The sequence below is a fragment of the Narcine bancroftii genome, chromosome 8 (assembly GCF_036971445.1).
Source record: "Narcine bancroftii isolate sNarBan1 chromosome 8, sNarBan1.hap1, whole genome shotgun sequence".
NCBI lineage: Eukaryota > Metazoa > Chordata > Chondrichthyes > Torpediniformes > Narcinidae > Narcine > Narcine bancroftii.
The window spans coordinates 147,590,991-147,605,032 of NC_091476.1; the positions used below are offsets into that span (position 1 = coordinate 147,590,991).

The 14,042-nt window shown below is 41.6% G+C and overlaps 1 protein-coding gene across 4 annotated transcripts in view; it reads right to left on the reverse strand.

Moving 5' to 3' along the window:
* Window positions 1-14,042, reverse strand: part of LOC138741334 (nuclear receptor coactivator 7) — a 90,412-nt gene that overhangs the window by 50,997 nt on the left and 25,373 nt on the right. For all 4 annotated transcript variants that reach the window (XM_069895220.1, XM_069895219.1, XM_069895222.1 and 1 more), the window contains one exon: window positions 11,736-12,499. In XM_069895220.1, the coding sequence (XP_069751321.1) occupies window positions 11,736-12,499 (764 nt within the window). The remainder of the gene's footprint in view (window positions 1-11,735; window positions 12,500-14,042) is intronic.

Sequence of the window (14,042 nt, forward strand, 5' to 3'; positions counted from 1 at the left end):
CCTTTCGTCAGAAAACAGCATCTCTGGCCCCTTGGTGGAATTTAGCTTATGTCTGCTGATTCTAAAACACAAGCAGGTTTTCAGCCTTGCAGAACCCAGAGCTGCAAGTTTAAAAAAACAGATTAGAATCTTCCATTACACACGCCAACAACCTTGCACTCAACGTGAGCAAAACCAAGGAGATGATTGTGGATTTCAGTAGGAAGTCAGGAGAACACAATCCAGTGCTAATTGATGCCTCAGTAGTGAAGAGAGTCAAGACCTTCAAATTCCTGCATATCAACATCGCTGAGGAGCTGTCCTGAAGCCTCCGTGTCGATGCAATCATGAAGAAGGCTCATCAGCGGCTATGCTTTCTGAGGTGTTTGATGAGATTCGGTACGTCACTGAAGACTCTTAAAAACTTCTACAGGTCTACCGTGGAGAGCATTCTGGCTGGTTGCATCATTGTCAAGTTTGGCCTGTGATATCACTGGCCTGCGACATCACTGGCACCAGACTTCACTCCATCTAGGACATCACCAAGAGGCAGTGTCTTAAGAAAGCAGCCTCAATCCTCAAGGACCCCCACCACTCGTGCCATGCCCTCTTCACTCCGCTACCATCGGGAAAAAGGTACAGGAGCCTGAAGACAAGCACTCAGCGACAGAAGGACAGCTTCTTCCCCACTGCCATCAGATTCCTGACTGATCAATGGACCAAAAACACTGCCTTACTTTGACGTTTCATGTACTATTTTTATTTATTGTTGTAAGGTGGTTTTATACGAATGTTTGCACCGTGATATTGCTGTAAAACAACAAATTTTGTGTCTTGTTCATGACAATAAATTCTAATTCTGAACTCTAGTCTCTTGGAATAAAACATCAGTTGCCAATATAAAAACAATCCATTATTATAGCTATGGCTGGAACCTGAAACAAATAAAATCAATCAAAAGCAATTAAAATTCATTAATGAAAACCATTTCTTGATGATGGATTAAGTTGCACATTAACAAGTATTTTTGTCATTTAGGCCACTCTATCAGTGATAGGATCGGTAGGCTTTCTATCTATAGTACTGTGCAAAATGTGTGGGAGATGTTGTTTCCTTGTATTTATCAGCTGTGTAAAATCATGCTTTAACACCACTCAATAGTGTTTACTAAGCTATAAAAATACTAAGGAACCAGTATTAATCAACTGACCAACAAAAGCAGATTAGGATAAATTTATGGATTGCATTCCATAAAAAAAATTGGGTAGAGATGTACTGGCAAGCTAACCACGTTCAAATCAGGCACTGTCTGTAAGGAGTTTTGTATGTTGTCCCCATGACTGCATGTGATTCCTCTGGGTGCTCTTGTTTCCTCCAACCCTTCAAAATGTCTAGGGATTGTAGATTAATTGGATGTAATTTGGTGGCACGGGCTCGTGGGTCAGAAGAGCCTGTTACCATGCAGTATATCTAAATTACTTTTTTAAATTAAAGTTAAGATTTCTGAAATGACTGCCTGCTTCATGCTTCTGTTTGAGGCAGACTTCTCACCATTAATGTGAGATTGAGAATTGACTACCAGGTATATTCAAGTACCAGCAGGACCTTAATGCTTTCGCTAATGATAGAATTCTTCATTCAACTCCTAGTTTTGTTCATTGGTTCAAAGAATGTGGATGCCACTGGATGTGCTTGCATATAATTCAGGTGGTCCACTATGTTGTAAAATACTAAACAATTCTTGCTGCATAATTAATCCATTAGAAAAAAAAATTATGCTCATAAGATTCTTTGGCTTGGCTTCGCGGACGAAGATTTATGGAGGGGGTAAAAAGTCCACGTCAGCTGCAGGCTCGTTTGTGGCTGACCAGTCCGATGCGGGACAGGCAGACACGATTGCAGCGGTTGCAAGGGAAAATTGGTTGGTTGGGGTTGGGTGTTGGGTTTTTCCTCCTTTGCCTTTTGTCAGTGAGGTAGGCTCTGCGGTCTTCTTCAAAGGAGGCTGCTGCCCGCCAAACTGTGAGGCGCCAAGATGCACGGTTTGAGGCGTTATCAGCCCACTGGCGGTGGTCAATGTGGCAGGCACCAAGAGATTTCTTTAGGCAGTCCTTGTAATTGCCATTGATATATCTTTGTTAGCAGTTTTAATTATTATTTTGAGACAAAGAAAATGTTTTCTTTGCATATCACTATGCCCATGGATGGTTACTGATTAAGAGCTTTAGCTGATTATAAAACAGCGTGATTGGATCACAAACTCTAGAAATGCTGCAATCTGATGCAGTAACTGTGTTATCTGATGCACTGAAAATATTGTCAAGTTTGCTATCAATGTTGTTTCTTCCAAGTGTTGATAAGTTTCTAATGTAGGACCAAACTGGTTTCATCGACAAAATAGGAAGGTCCTGGTTTGATCTTCGGTCTGTGCTAAATTTGCAGTGAAGTCCAGCCACAAAGGCACCACAAAGGAATACAGTGTTAGAACTTGTCTCTCTCATTCTTTATCAATTATGCCCAGTGGAAATACATGTGTAGATGTTCAGTCAGGATATGTTCAAGCTTAGGAGGACCAATTGATTGACCAAGACAAGAAATTTTGTAATTAAGTCAGTAGAACAACATCATTGTGTAGAAGCAGCAGAAGTCCAAAAATTCAGACTGCTCGGGGATTGGGCTGGATTCTTGGGCAGTACTTTTAAAATTCACATTTAAGGAGGAATAAAGAAGAGATGAACAGGTAAATTTTGAAAGTTTATTCATTAGCTAATACATCATGTATCATTTATCAAAATGAGCCATTTTAAAGAAAAAGGATATTGGTCACTCGTTGCTGCTGTGCATCTGTGACTCTTATACATGCACACACACACAAAAACCCAGTAAATTTAAAAGGTTTGAGAGTTTTTGAAAAGTCTGGATTCTCGGGTGATCCAGATTTCTTGCATTTGGAGATTTGGACTTCTACTCTACTATGGTTCATTTTAACTTATGTTAAGAAGGATGATGTGTAACAGATAAATTCATAGGGTGACTTTTACTTAATAAAAAAGAGTTGTGAGGTAAGAGAACAGTTGTGAATAAATAAATCTTAAAACGATATGAAGAGAAAATATTATGGAAAGTGGTATTGTGAAATGAGCTTTAAATTGGAGAAAATAAAACTGCTCTGTTCAGTTGCTTGGCTGCCTTCAGTCCAGGGAGAAGAGCAAAGTTAACCATTGTTTTCACCAGCCGTTGCAGGAGCAGGGTAAAATTCAGCTGTTATTCGTGTGACAGAGTATTTAGAGGTGATTTGGGAGGAATTGTTAGAGCAGCTTGCACAAACATTTTTTAAAACACAGAACATTTGCAGGACTTTTGCAGAATGTTTTTTGCAGGAGGCAACAAAGTATCGACAGCAGTTTACCTGGGAGAGCATGTGATCTTTGCAGGCAGAGGAGAAGAGTTTTGCTCTCAGAGAAGGAGGGAGTGAAACGGAGAGGAGAGACACAGAAATCAGTTCCAGAGGGACAAGCTGGCAAACTTTTGAAAGACTGCCTGATCAAAGGAGAAGACTGGCAGTGTGAAAGGTGACCTGAAAGAAAGAGGATCATCTGGAGAACCCTGAAAGGGGAAAGTTTCATCAGCAAGATTGATGGAGAAGGAATCAATTGTGGATTTCCTGGAAAAGGAATCTCTCTCTGAAAACCAGCAAGAACCATTTGCCTGTTAAGCACCAAAGACTGGTGAACTTTGTTAATGCTAACTTCTGTGCACAGTACAAGAATTGCCTGCAACCAGTGAAATTGGATTGTGATCCAAAGAACTTTTCTAATCTTAAATATACATTACACACACCGGTGTAATGTATTAGAGGGGGGATTAAGTAGTTAGGTAGGTTAAGTAATAAGTTAAAGTTCAATTCTGTTTTCTTGTTCAAATATAATTAAAAACTACTTTTGTTTAAGTAACCCAGTGTTGTGGTGCATATGTGGTTTTTGGGGTCCTCTGGGGTCTGTAACACTCACTGGAACTCTTGCTGGAAAATATGAATGGAATCATATTTGGTTATGATGACTTTTCTAGCCAAATGGAGATTACTGTGGGAGGGGGGCATAGTTAGCGTATTGGTTAGCGCAAAGCTATTACAGCATCAGTGACCTGGGTTCGAACCTGGTATGGTCTGTGAAGAGAGCTTATACATTCTCCTCCAGTCTACATGGGTTTCCTCTGGATGCTCTGCTTTCCTCCGGTTTCGCGGTTGTAGGACCGGAAGGGCCTGTTATTATGCTGTATGTCAAATTTTAAAAATTTAGATGACCATTTAAGCATGGATAATGTAGAGGTTAGCACAATCCTGTTACAGGGCCAGCGACTGGGGTCGAATCCCGTGCTGTTTGTAAGGAGATTGTATGCTCTTCCCGTGTCTGCATGGGTTTCTACTGGGTATTCCAGTTATCAAAAACATGCCCAGGGTGTAGGTCAATTGGGTGTATTTGGGAAACATGGGCTCATGGGCCAAAAGGGCCTTTTACCGTGCAGTATGACTAAATATAAATTTAAAATTTAAATTCTAAATTTAAGGAAGTTGCTTGAACGATGCTTACTGAATTACCTAGTGATGGTATGCTACAGAAAGGGAGAATGAAAACATGAAGAACAAAACGAAAATGATTGGCACAGGAGGCAGCCTTATGATCAATGGCCTCAACGACAGTCATCTATTATCAGCTCTTGAACTGTGATCTTGTAGGAAATATTTATTTTAGCTCTTGAACTCAAGGTTCATTCCATTTCTCCAAGTGATGTATTGCTGCACCCATCAGGTTACATTGAATTTTCCATTTTAAGTTACGATCAATGTCTGAATGCCGTCAGTGAGATGGAGGAGCAGAAGCATTCTTCAATTGCCATTTCTGCATTTTCTAATGATGAAGGGAAGCTGCACTTTCCTCTTAATCTCAATAAATTCCTGGTGACTACATACCGCAAGAAAGAAACATGTCTGCAAAGAAATCATTGCTCTAAGCTACCTGAGCTTGTTGCTACCATACCTCCTAGGATCTCATGTTCCACACCTTCAAGTTGTTTTCTGATGGAAGCCAGCTTGAAATGTGGTTGGGAAGGCTGTCACTGAAAATACATCACCTCTGGTTGTTAGTAATTCAGCGGCTGTGAACATTGCAAGGGATTGTGAATGGCATCGTGAAGAAAGCATGCTAGTGCCTCTACTTCCTCAGGAGTTGCAGAGGTTTGGTATGACATCGGAAACCCTGGCAAATTTCCACAGAGGTGTGGTGGAAAGTGTGCTGACTGGCATTACAGTCTGATATGGCAACACCAACACCCCTGAGTATAGCTAAGGAAGACAGCCAGCACCTTTTTCCCAGGACACGAATGGCAAACACCAGAAGACATCTGTACAGAGTGAAGGGTGGAAAGTTTAGGGGATAATCAGGAATAGGTTTTTACGCAGAGAGCTGTGGATTCTTGGAAAACATTGTCAGGGGTGGTGGTGGGCAATTAAGAGATGTTTAGACAGGCACATGTATAAAAGAAAAATAGAGGGTTATAAGAGAGGGAAGGTTTCGGTTTTTTGGAAGGTGTTTGTTGATATGATAGTACTGACATGACTCGAGAGGAGAGGTTATAACAATAACTATTTACTACTATTTACAGGTAAGTGGGAGCTCTGTACATGGTAGCCCTACCATGCCTGAACTCTGTTGAACTCCAGCCTGCCAAACTTGAGCTCATGCATGCGCAGACCGCTACCATGAGTACGGTGGCTGTAATGCGATTGCAGTGGGTGCTGAGCGACAGTCTACATCCCCTTTCTTTAGTGACCGCCAAAGTAACACAGTTTGCAAGTTAACATTATGCAATGAACACAACTGACATGGATCAGTCTTTGTATTTGGGGTTCAGTTTACAGTTGCCCCCAGAGCGCATCCTGTAATAGCCCTCTGTGAAGGTAGAGCATATGGTACTTCACCCTGAGAATGTGCACTGTCCGTTCTCTTGGGTGTGGCTACTGAGGGAGTATCACTATCTTTAGGTTCAAGTCCAGTGCTCTGGAACAGAGTGTCATTAGGATCGCATTGAACTGGAAGGATGTGTCATCAGTTTCTCAAGTACACTTTCCTTTCCGATTGGACCAGGTATGACATCAACTCCTGGCAGATTTCTTCTACCACACCAATCTAGTCGAGTGCATCCTGTAATACCCCTCTGTGAAGGTATAGCATGTGGCACTTCACCCTGAGAATGTGCACTCTCTGTTATCTTAGGTGTGGCTACTGAGGGAGTATCACTATCTTTAGGTTCAAGTCCAGTGTTCTGGTACGCAGTGTCATCAGAATCACATCAGTTTGTCAAGTACACTTTCCTTTCCGATCGGACCAGGTATGACCTCAACTCCTGGTAGATTTCTTCTACCACGCCAGTCTAGTCATAGTCCTGCGGAGTTTGCATCCTGATGACTTGTTCTCTATCAAAGGCTTGAGCAGTCATTTCGCCTTGTCATAGCACTACTTCACCCACAGTCTTTTGCTCAACAGCTAGGCCTTGATCTTCTGTGGCTTTCTCATTTGGGCTTCAGAAGCTTCCTTGCCACAGGTAAGGTAACGCACATCTGTCTCGCATCAGTCTCTGCTCTGGAGACCCAAGCGTGGCATCATGAGGGATGTTTCTCAGGTTAGGCAGATTGAGGAATACATCCGATTTCTCCCTGTGGTACTTTTCCATGAGTTGTTTTGCACTTCTTACAGCTCTCTCAGCCAACCCATTAGACTGTGGATGTTCTGGGCTTCTGATGACGTGAGTGAAGTTCCACTCTGCTGTGAAGTCCTTAAATTTTTGGCTCGTAAACTGCTGCCATTATCTGATGACAGGGTGTGTGATGCTCCATGCACTGAGAAGTGCCTTTTCAACTAGATGCTGACAGTTTTGGAAGAACTATCACATATCAGGTCTATTTCGAACCACCCCAAATACGAATCAACCAACATTAGGTATTGCTGACATCACCACTCGAAATTGTCAGTTGCCACAATTGACCAAGTTAAGTCTGGAACTGGATGAAACTGTATTGGTTCTTACTGTTGGTGTGCCTTAGTGCTGTTGTACATCAAGCAAGCTTGCACCTCTTGGTCGATGTTCTCGGTCATCCCAGGACAAAAAAAACGATGTCCCTCACCCTCCGTTTTGTTGCCTCTGTACCTGGATGCCCTCTGTGCAGGATGTTGACATATGTCTTCTGCAACGAGTTGGGTATCACAGCTCTCTGGCCTTTCATTATGATCCCTTCCTCAATGAGTAGCGAGTAATGGAATGGGAAGTAGGGGCGCACTGCTGGTGGCTGACTACGTTGCTTGCTTGGCCAACCACCCTTGACGAAAGTGCCAAGGGTCTTTAAAGTAGCATCCTCTGCCATATGTCTCCTTAGCACCTCCAGGTGAGATGAGGATATGTGAATGACTGTCATTACGTCGAAATTGTCCTCCTCCTAAGATCTCAATCAGATATTAAATAAAATAACAGAAAACAATATACCAAAGAATCCAGAGATCTTTCTCCTAAGTAACATAAAAAACAAAGAATTTGGAATTGATTTGGAGGATGCACAAAAAAGATTTGTTAAGATAGCCCTAGCCGTAGCAAAAAAATGTATTATGTCAACCTGGAAATTGGAAGATAATTTGAAAATACAACAATGGTATATAGAAATGAATAAATGTATTCCATTAGAAAAAATAACATATAGTTTAAGAAATAATATTGAAATATTCGAACAAATATGGGAGCCTTACATTAAATACAATAGCGAAAACCTACCGGGGACAAACATTACCTAAGTTGATGGAAGGAGAAGGAAAGAAAAGAATGGACTCAGTAGAATTTCTGGTGTATTTTTGTTGAATGACAACATTGTCTGACGGGTTTAATGCAACCTAGATTGTATACCTAAAATGGATGAGAGGGGGGGGGGTGGGGGGTGGCTTGGGAGGAGGGAGGGGGGGGAGAAAAAGTCACTGTATATGTGTGAAAAAGAAAAAGTGTATATCATGGCTAATGTGAAAAATAAAAAAAATTTAAAAAAAAAGAAATTGTCCTCCTCCTCAACCTGTTGGGACAGTGGAGTCTCGGGGGGCATGAAAACACATGTTGGCTAGGTGCATCGCTTTTCCGTACATGTATATCAGGGTGATATTGTATTTATGAAGCCTGAGCATCATCCTCTGTAACCTTGCTGGTGGTGCGTGTATGGGTTTCTTCAGGGGTTAGTGATCGGTCTCTATGGCCACTGGCTTTCCATAGATGTAATCATTAAACTTGGAACAGGCAAAAACCGCTGCCAACAATTATTTTTTGATTTGAGCGTACCTGGTCTCTGTATCAGTGAGAGACTACAAAGCATAGGTCACTGGTTTTCCATCTTGCAAGCATTCTGCACTGAGCCCATACTGCAAGGTGTCACGGTCATCATTACTGGCGTTCGGATGTCATAATACGACGTGGGCATGATATGTGCTTCTTTAAAATGTTGAAAGCATTCTGTTGCTGCTCCTGCCAAGTCTACACCATGTCCTTATGCATAAGCTAAAATGCCCAGGTAGTTAATCAAACCAGGAAACCTCTGTAGGCCAGCAGCATCCCTTGGCATCAACTTCTCGCTGATTTCCTTAGTTTTCAAGGGCTCCACTTCAGGTCTTTGCTGGTTATATGTGGACAATGTAGCTGATCTGGTTCAACCATATTCTGCACTTGAGGGGTTTGCGCCTCAGGTTCTACTTTCTGGCACAGTTGAGCACTTTCTTTAAATTGGTATTGTGTTCCTCTATGCTGTTGCCACCCACGAGTACCTCATTGACAATGATGGCACAGGGGTACCCAGCAAAAATGTGTTCCATGGATCTCTGGAACACTTCACTGGCGAAATTAATTCCAAATGGCATCCGCAGATATCTGTACTGACCGAATCAAGTGCTGAATGTGTTCAGTTATGATGATTTGTTGTTGAGTGTGATCTACCAAAAGGAGTTTTTGGCATCTAGGACTAAGAATATGGTTGGGCCAGCCATTTGTGCAGCACCCTCTTCCACGGTGCTCACCGGATGGTGTGGTTTCTTCACACCTGTGTTGAGGTCCCACAGGTTAATGCCTATCCGGAATTTTTGCCTGTCCATCTTGTTGACAGCTACCATGGAGGGCACCCATTCGCTTTGTAACCGGAGTAATTGCACCCAACTCTTGCATTCTATCCAGCTCGGCCTTGACTTTGTCGTTCTTAGCCACAGGTTTACAATATGCCAGATGAACCACAGGTCTTACTTCCCGGTTGAGCCTCATAGAGTATGTTACCAGCAGTCTCCCAAGCTCATCGGAGAATAGATTGCTGTATTACGAGAAAATGATCTGCGACAAATTGTCTTCGAAGGGGCATATTTGGTGAACATCTCTACTAAACGAGATGAGTCCCATGTCCATACATGGACTTAGGCCAAGCAGAGGCAGAACATCCTCATGGACAATGGAGAACATCTTGCCAACCATGCCAATTGTTTTCATCTTGGTGCCCCCATATGCCACTAGACTTGTTGACTTGATGCATGGCTTGACCTGTTCCTCTTTTCTTAGTTGACTGAATGCTGCCCTTGGCTCCTGTGTCAACTTTCATTTTCGCTGCCTTCCCATTGACATTTATAGTTACAAAAACTTCATTGTTTCCCCTCATCTGTGTCTCAGTTGAGTCCATTGCCATCTGCAATGTCAGCCCATTGATGAAATATGTTTCTTCTATGTTGCTTTTATCCTGTTCAGACTCTAGTTGGTCAAACATCATTCTAGGTCTGATCTTCTAGTATTGATCTACTGTCTGGATCTGCAGTATTTTTTGAAATGGTTACACTTTCTGCAGGCTCAACACTGCTGACCGAAAGGTGGACACATTTCCTTTCTCACTGCTTGGTCACCTCCGCAGTTGTTTCACTTCATAATGGACAATAATGTGGTTTGGTCTGGCTGGCTCTTCCTCCTGGTCTCCAGCCATTGTTTCTTTGCAGATCCCACCTGGACTGCCTCAACGCTTACAGTAGGCTGCTGTGGACAGGCTAACTTCTTGCTATTCCCCTCAGTCACTTCACACATCAGACAGGTAGAAATGGCCTTTACTAGCATTAAGTCACATTACATAGAAGCACCTTCCTTATGCTGTCGTTATAAATGCCACAGACCAGCCTGTCTCTGATTAGTTCCTCACAGAGCATTCCAAATTTGGAGGTCTTTGCTCTTATGGTTAAATTGGTGATGTATTAATTGATCAATTCACCAGGCTTTTGATCTCTTGTATTAAATTTGTGTCTTTCCATCGTGATATTCATCCATGGATTGTACATTTCTCTAAATTTCTTTTTCAAGCACTCAGAGTCCTCTCTTGATTCTGCTGGACTGAGAATCAGCTCCGCTTCATTCACTTCACTTGCATAAATGAATGATCTCTTCCTCTTTATGGTTTCTGGACCCATCAAATTTAATAAAATGTACACTCTGGTGAGGGTGGGCTTGTCACTCTGCCCTGCCATGTTAAATATATCATACACTTGTTTGAAAATATGCCAGTTCTTGGCAACGTTACCATTGAAGATGAGTGGTTCTGGTCGTCTGAATCCATCCATCATGGCGACTGCTGCAACGTGGTGCTGGTTCCTCACTTGCAAATTGACCAAGAAGCCTCAAGCTTGGGACGCTTGCCATCCCACTCCTGACACCACGTTTATCGATGTGGTGGTAGTAATGACATGACTTGAGAGGAGAGGTTATAACAATAACTATTTACTACCATTTACAGGTAAGTGGGAACTGCGCCTGGACTCCATTGAACTCCAGCCCACCTATCCGGAGCTTGCCCATGCTCAGACTGCTACCTTAAGTACAATGCCTGCAACACGATTGCAGGACAACTGGTGTACAGTAGGCCTATATAGGTTAGCACAACATCAAGGGCTGAAGGGCCTGTACCGAGCTGCATTCTTCTATGTAATTTACCCCTTTCCCCATTTATCTCCAGGTTGTAAATGTTGTTGAAAGGAATGGTGTCTCAATTTCTCTGCAGGAGTAGGATAGAAGGGTGGGATCCTCAGCAATATACTGGGGAATGTAAAATGGAATGACGGAGCAGTGACATATGTGCCGACATTTCACATTTGCAGGAGTTAGATGAATGGGAGTGGTTCCCTTAAGACAGAGCCAATCTGATTTAACCCCATAATCAAGTCAAGGAAAGTTTATTGTCATCTGATTGTGCAAATACAACCCAACAAAACAGCATTCTCTGGTCATCGGTGCAAAAACACGCAGACATACAGATAAACAATACACATGCAGGACAAGTATTTCACCTTCAAGAGGGAGAAAATTTCCATAAAAAAACCAAACAAAATCTTGCTTTGCAAATAGGTGAAACAGGACTCTTGTGTTTGGAGAGAGTTCACCAACTTGCTAAGCACCTAGAGGATTAAATTGTAATCAAGTTCTGAGTAGGGCCCAGATGTCCTCTCCCAAGGAGAAATTCATAACCATCATGAACATCTGGCCTTTGACTCCAAGAGTAAGGCCTGTGAAAAGTCTTGGGATTTAGATTCAGGACCTTTTCTCTGCTGGGGAAGTGTTTGGAATAGATCAATTCTACAAGTAGACAAATCTGGGAGAAAAATATAAAGGCAGAAAAATGAAGATGATATTAAAATGTGCTGAATACAGTAGTAATTATCTCCTACCTGGATTGAATCCAGATCGCCTCATCAATGTACTACTTGCTTCATTGTCTTGTTTACCACATAATCCACACTGATCATCTTTGGGGTTGTTTACTTTGTAGCAAAAGTCTTCTGCCTTCATGCTTGACAACTCAGTGTAAAGCAATGCCCCTCTTGTATTCTCCATCATCTGAGACCATGGATATTTACATCTTTGATCTGATAGATTTATCTCACAAAATGATGCTGTTTTATTGTCTGTATTGTTGAGTGAATTGCAGGTTGTCTCTCCCTTGTTTTCCTTGCACAAATGATTCTCTGTCAATATATGGGATAAATGTTGACTGCCATTATAATTTGTCTTTGGTTCCAATATTATTTTCCCAGTCGATTTTGCAGAACAATAATGTCGTTTGTTCTCTGACATTATATCATCTTCTTTGTATTTTATTCTGCTTGTGAAGGGAAATATTTCTTCATTCTCAAGTTTATCATTTTCTTTCAGCTTCAAATGCATAATTTTATTCTTCAATTCCATAATTTCATTGAGTGGTTTTACATTAACCTGACATACAGAATATGGACAGAAGTTGTGAATGCCAGTACATTTTGTCAACGTTTTAGCTTCTTGATTAGCAGGAAATGAATTATTTTCTTTGATCTCTGCAGAATGCATTTTGCCTTTGATCTGAGCTGCTGTAATGATATACAAATTTTTCTTTTGGCTGGAGATTGCAGTGTTTCCTCTTGTCTGTTTTATTTTACTTTGGACAGGAACCTTTCTTCTGTGAGAGAGAAGGAGAGGGCAAAGGAGATGGTGAGGGAAGGGGGAGAGAGAGAGAGAGAGATAACATTTGTGTTCTAAGCAAAGTTATTTAACATGGAATTTAACCTTCATTCCTCACCCATTGTTAACAATGGGGATCACAATCCTGACTTACTGTGGGCTTACCAAAGTCCTGATTCATTTTAGGGTTGAACGAGTAAACTGGTAAGCTAAGATGAGAGGTAATTGTCATATATCTCGGCTATGCTTCAGCATTTATCATCAGTTTTATTTTACTGGCTGCAGGCTGAGTTTCCTGATGCTTGGGAAACCTGGCAACCAAACAAAAGCATAAGCTGCAGCTAATTGCTCTATAAAGCCTTGATGAAAGGTTTTGACCCAAAACATCAACAATTCTTCTCCCTCACCCCACCCCGATGTTGCTCGACTCGCTGAGTTCCTCCAGCAGTTTATCATTTATTCCGGATTCCAACAATTGCAGTCTCAAGTTTCTGATTGCACTATAAACACCAGCAGCTGAGCTTTTACTGCAGCAATTCAAAATTAATTGCAACCATTGCTCTCTTAATGGTAGGTTGCCTTACCTTATACAAGTCAAATCCAGAACTGGAAGGAAAATCGCAGAAGCAGACCCCATGAGAGTGACAAACTAGTCTTGTAAGTTTTATCCCATCATTTATTTAACCTTCTCAATTCAGCAAAGTTTGCTTTTTCTACTTAATTCCAATGACACAGAGAGTAGTGCAAATGTCGAATGAGCTGCCAGTTAAAGTGGTGAATAAGGCCTCAATTTTAAATTAAGAAAAATTTGGACAGGCACATGCATGGGTGGGGTATGGAGGGATATGGACTGGGTGCAAGCAGGACCAGGCAGAATAATAGTTCTGCACAGACTAGAAGACCCTTCAGCCCTTCTAGACTGTGCCAAACTATTATTTTGTTCTGTAATGCTCTAAGGTTCTACGTCAGTGTCTCCTCTCCCACCTTCGACAAAAGCTCTATCATCTTTTTTTTTTGGTTCCCTTTAACCGTTGCTCAGGTTGTCATCTTTCTACCTCCTTCTGTCTTTGATCCAAGACATTGGTCTTCTCTCCCAGATTCTCTATCTTTTCCCTTGACTTGCTTTGCTTCCCAGTGTTATTTTGGGAAAAGGCACTTAGATGTTAGATGGATCGCTTTGATCTAATTTAGCAGTCCTCTTCCATTTTTTTATATGTAGCTACTCTGCAGCATTTATGACAAAGAAATACATTGGTTTTAATGAATAAATAATGAAGCGACAAAGCCCAATTTGAAGATAGATTTATACAATTTATCATGTTTGATTTGATAAATGGTTTGCTCATTGCAATTTTGGTTTTGGGTGGCACGGTTAGCGTCAAGAAACCCGAGTGCGAATCAAGCGCTGTCTGCCAGGAGTTTGTACATTCTCCCCGTGTCTGTGTGGTTTTTCTCCCACCTGCCAAAAACATAGAAACCACCTCACAACAATAAATTTAAAAAATAATGCACAAAAAAGAAAGGCATCAGTTATAAAAATG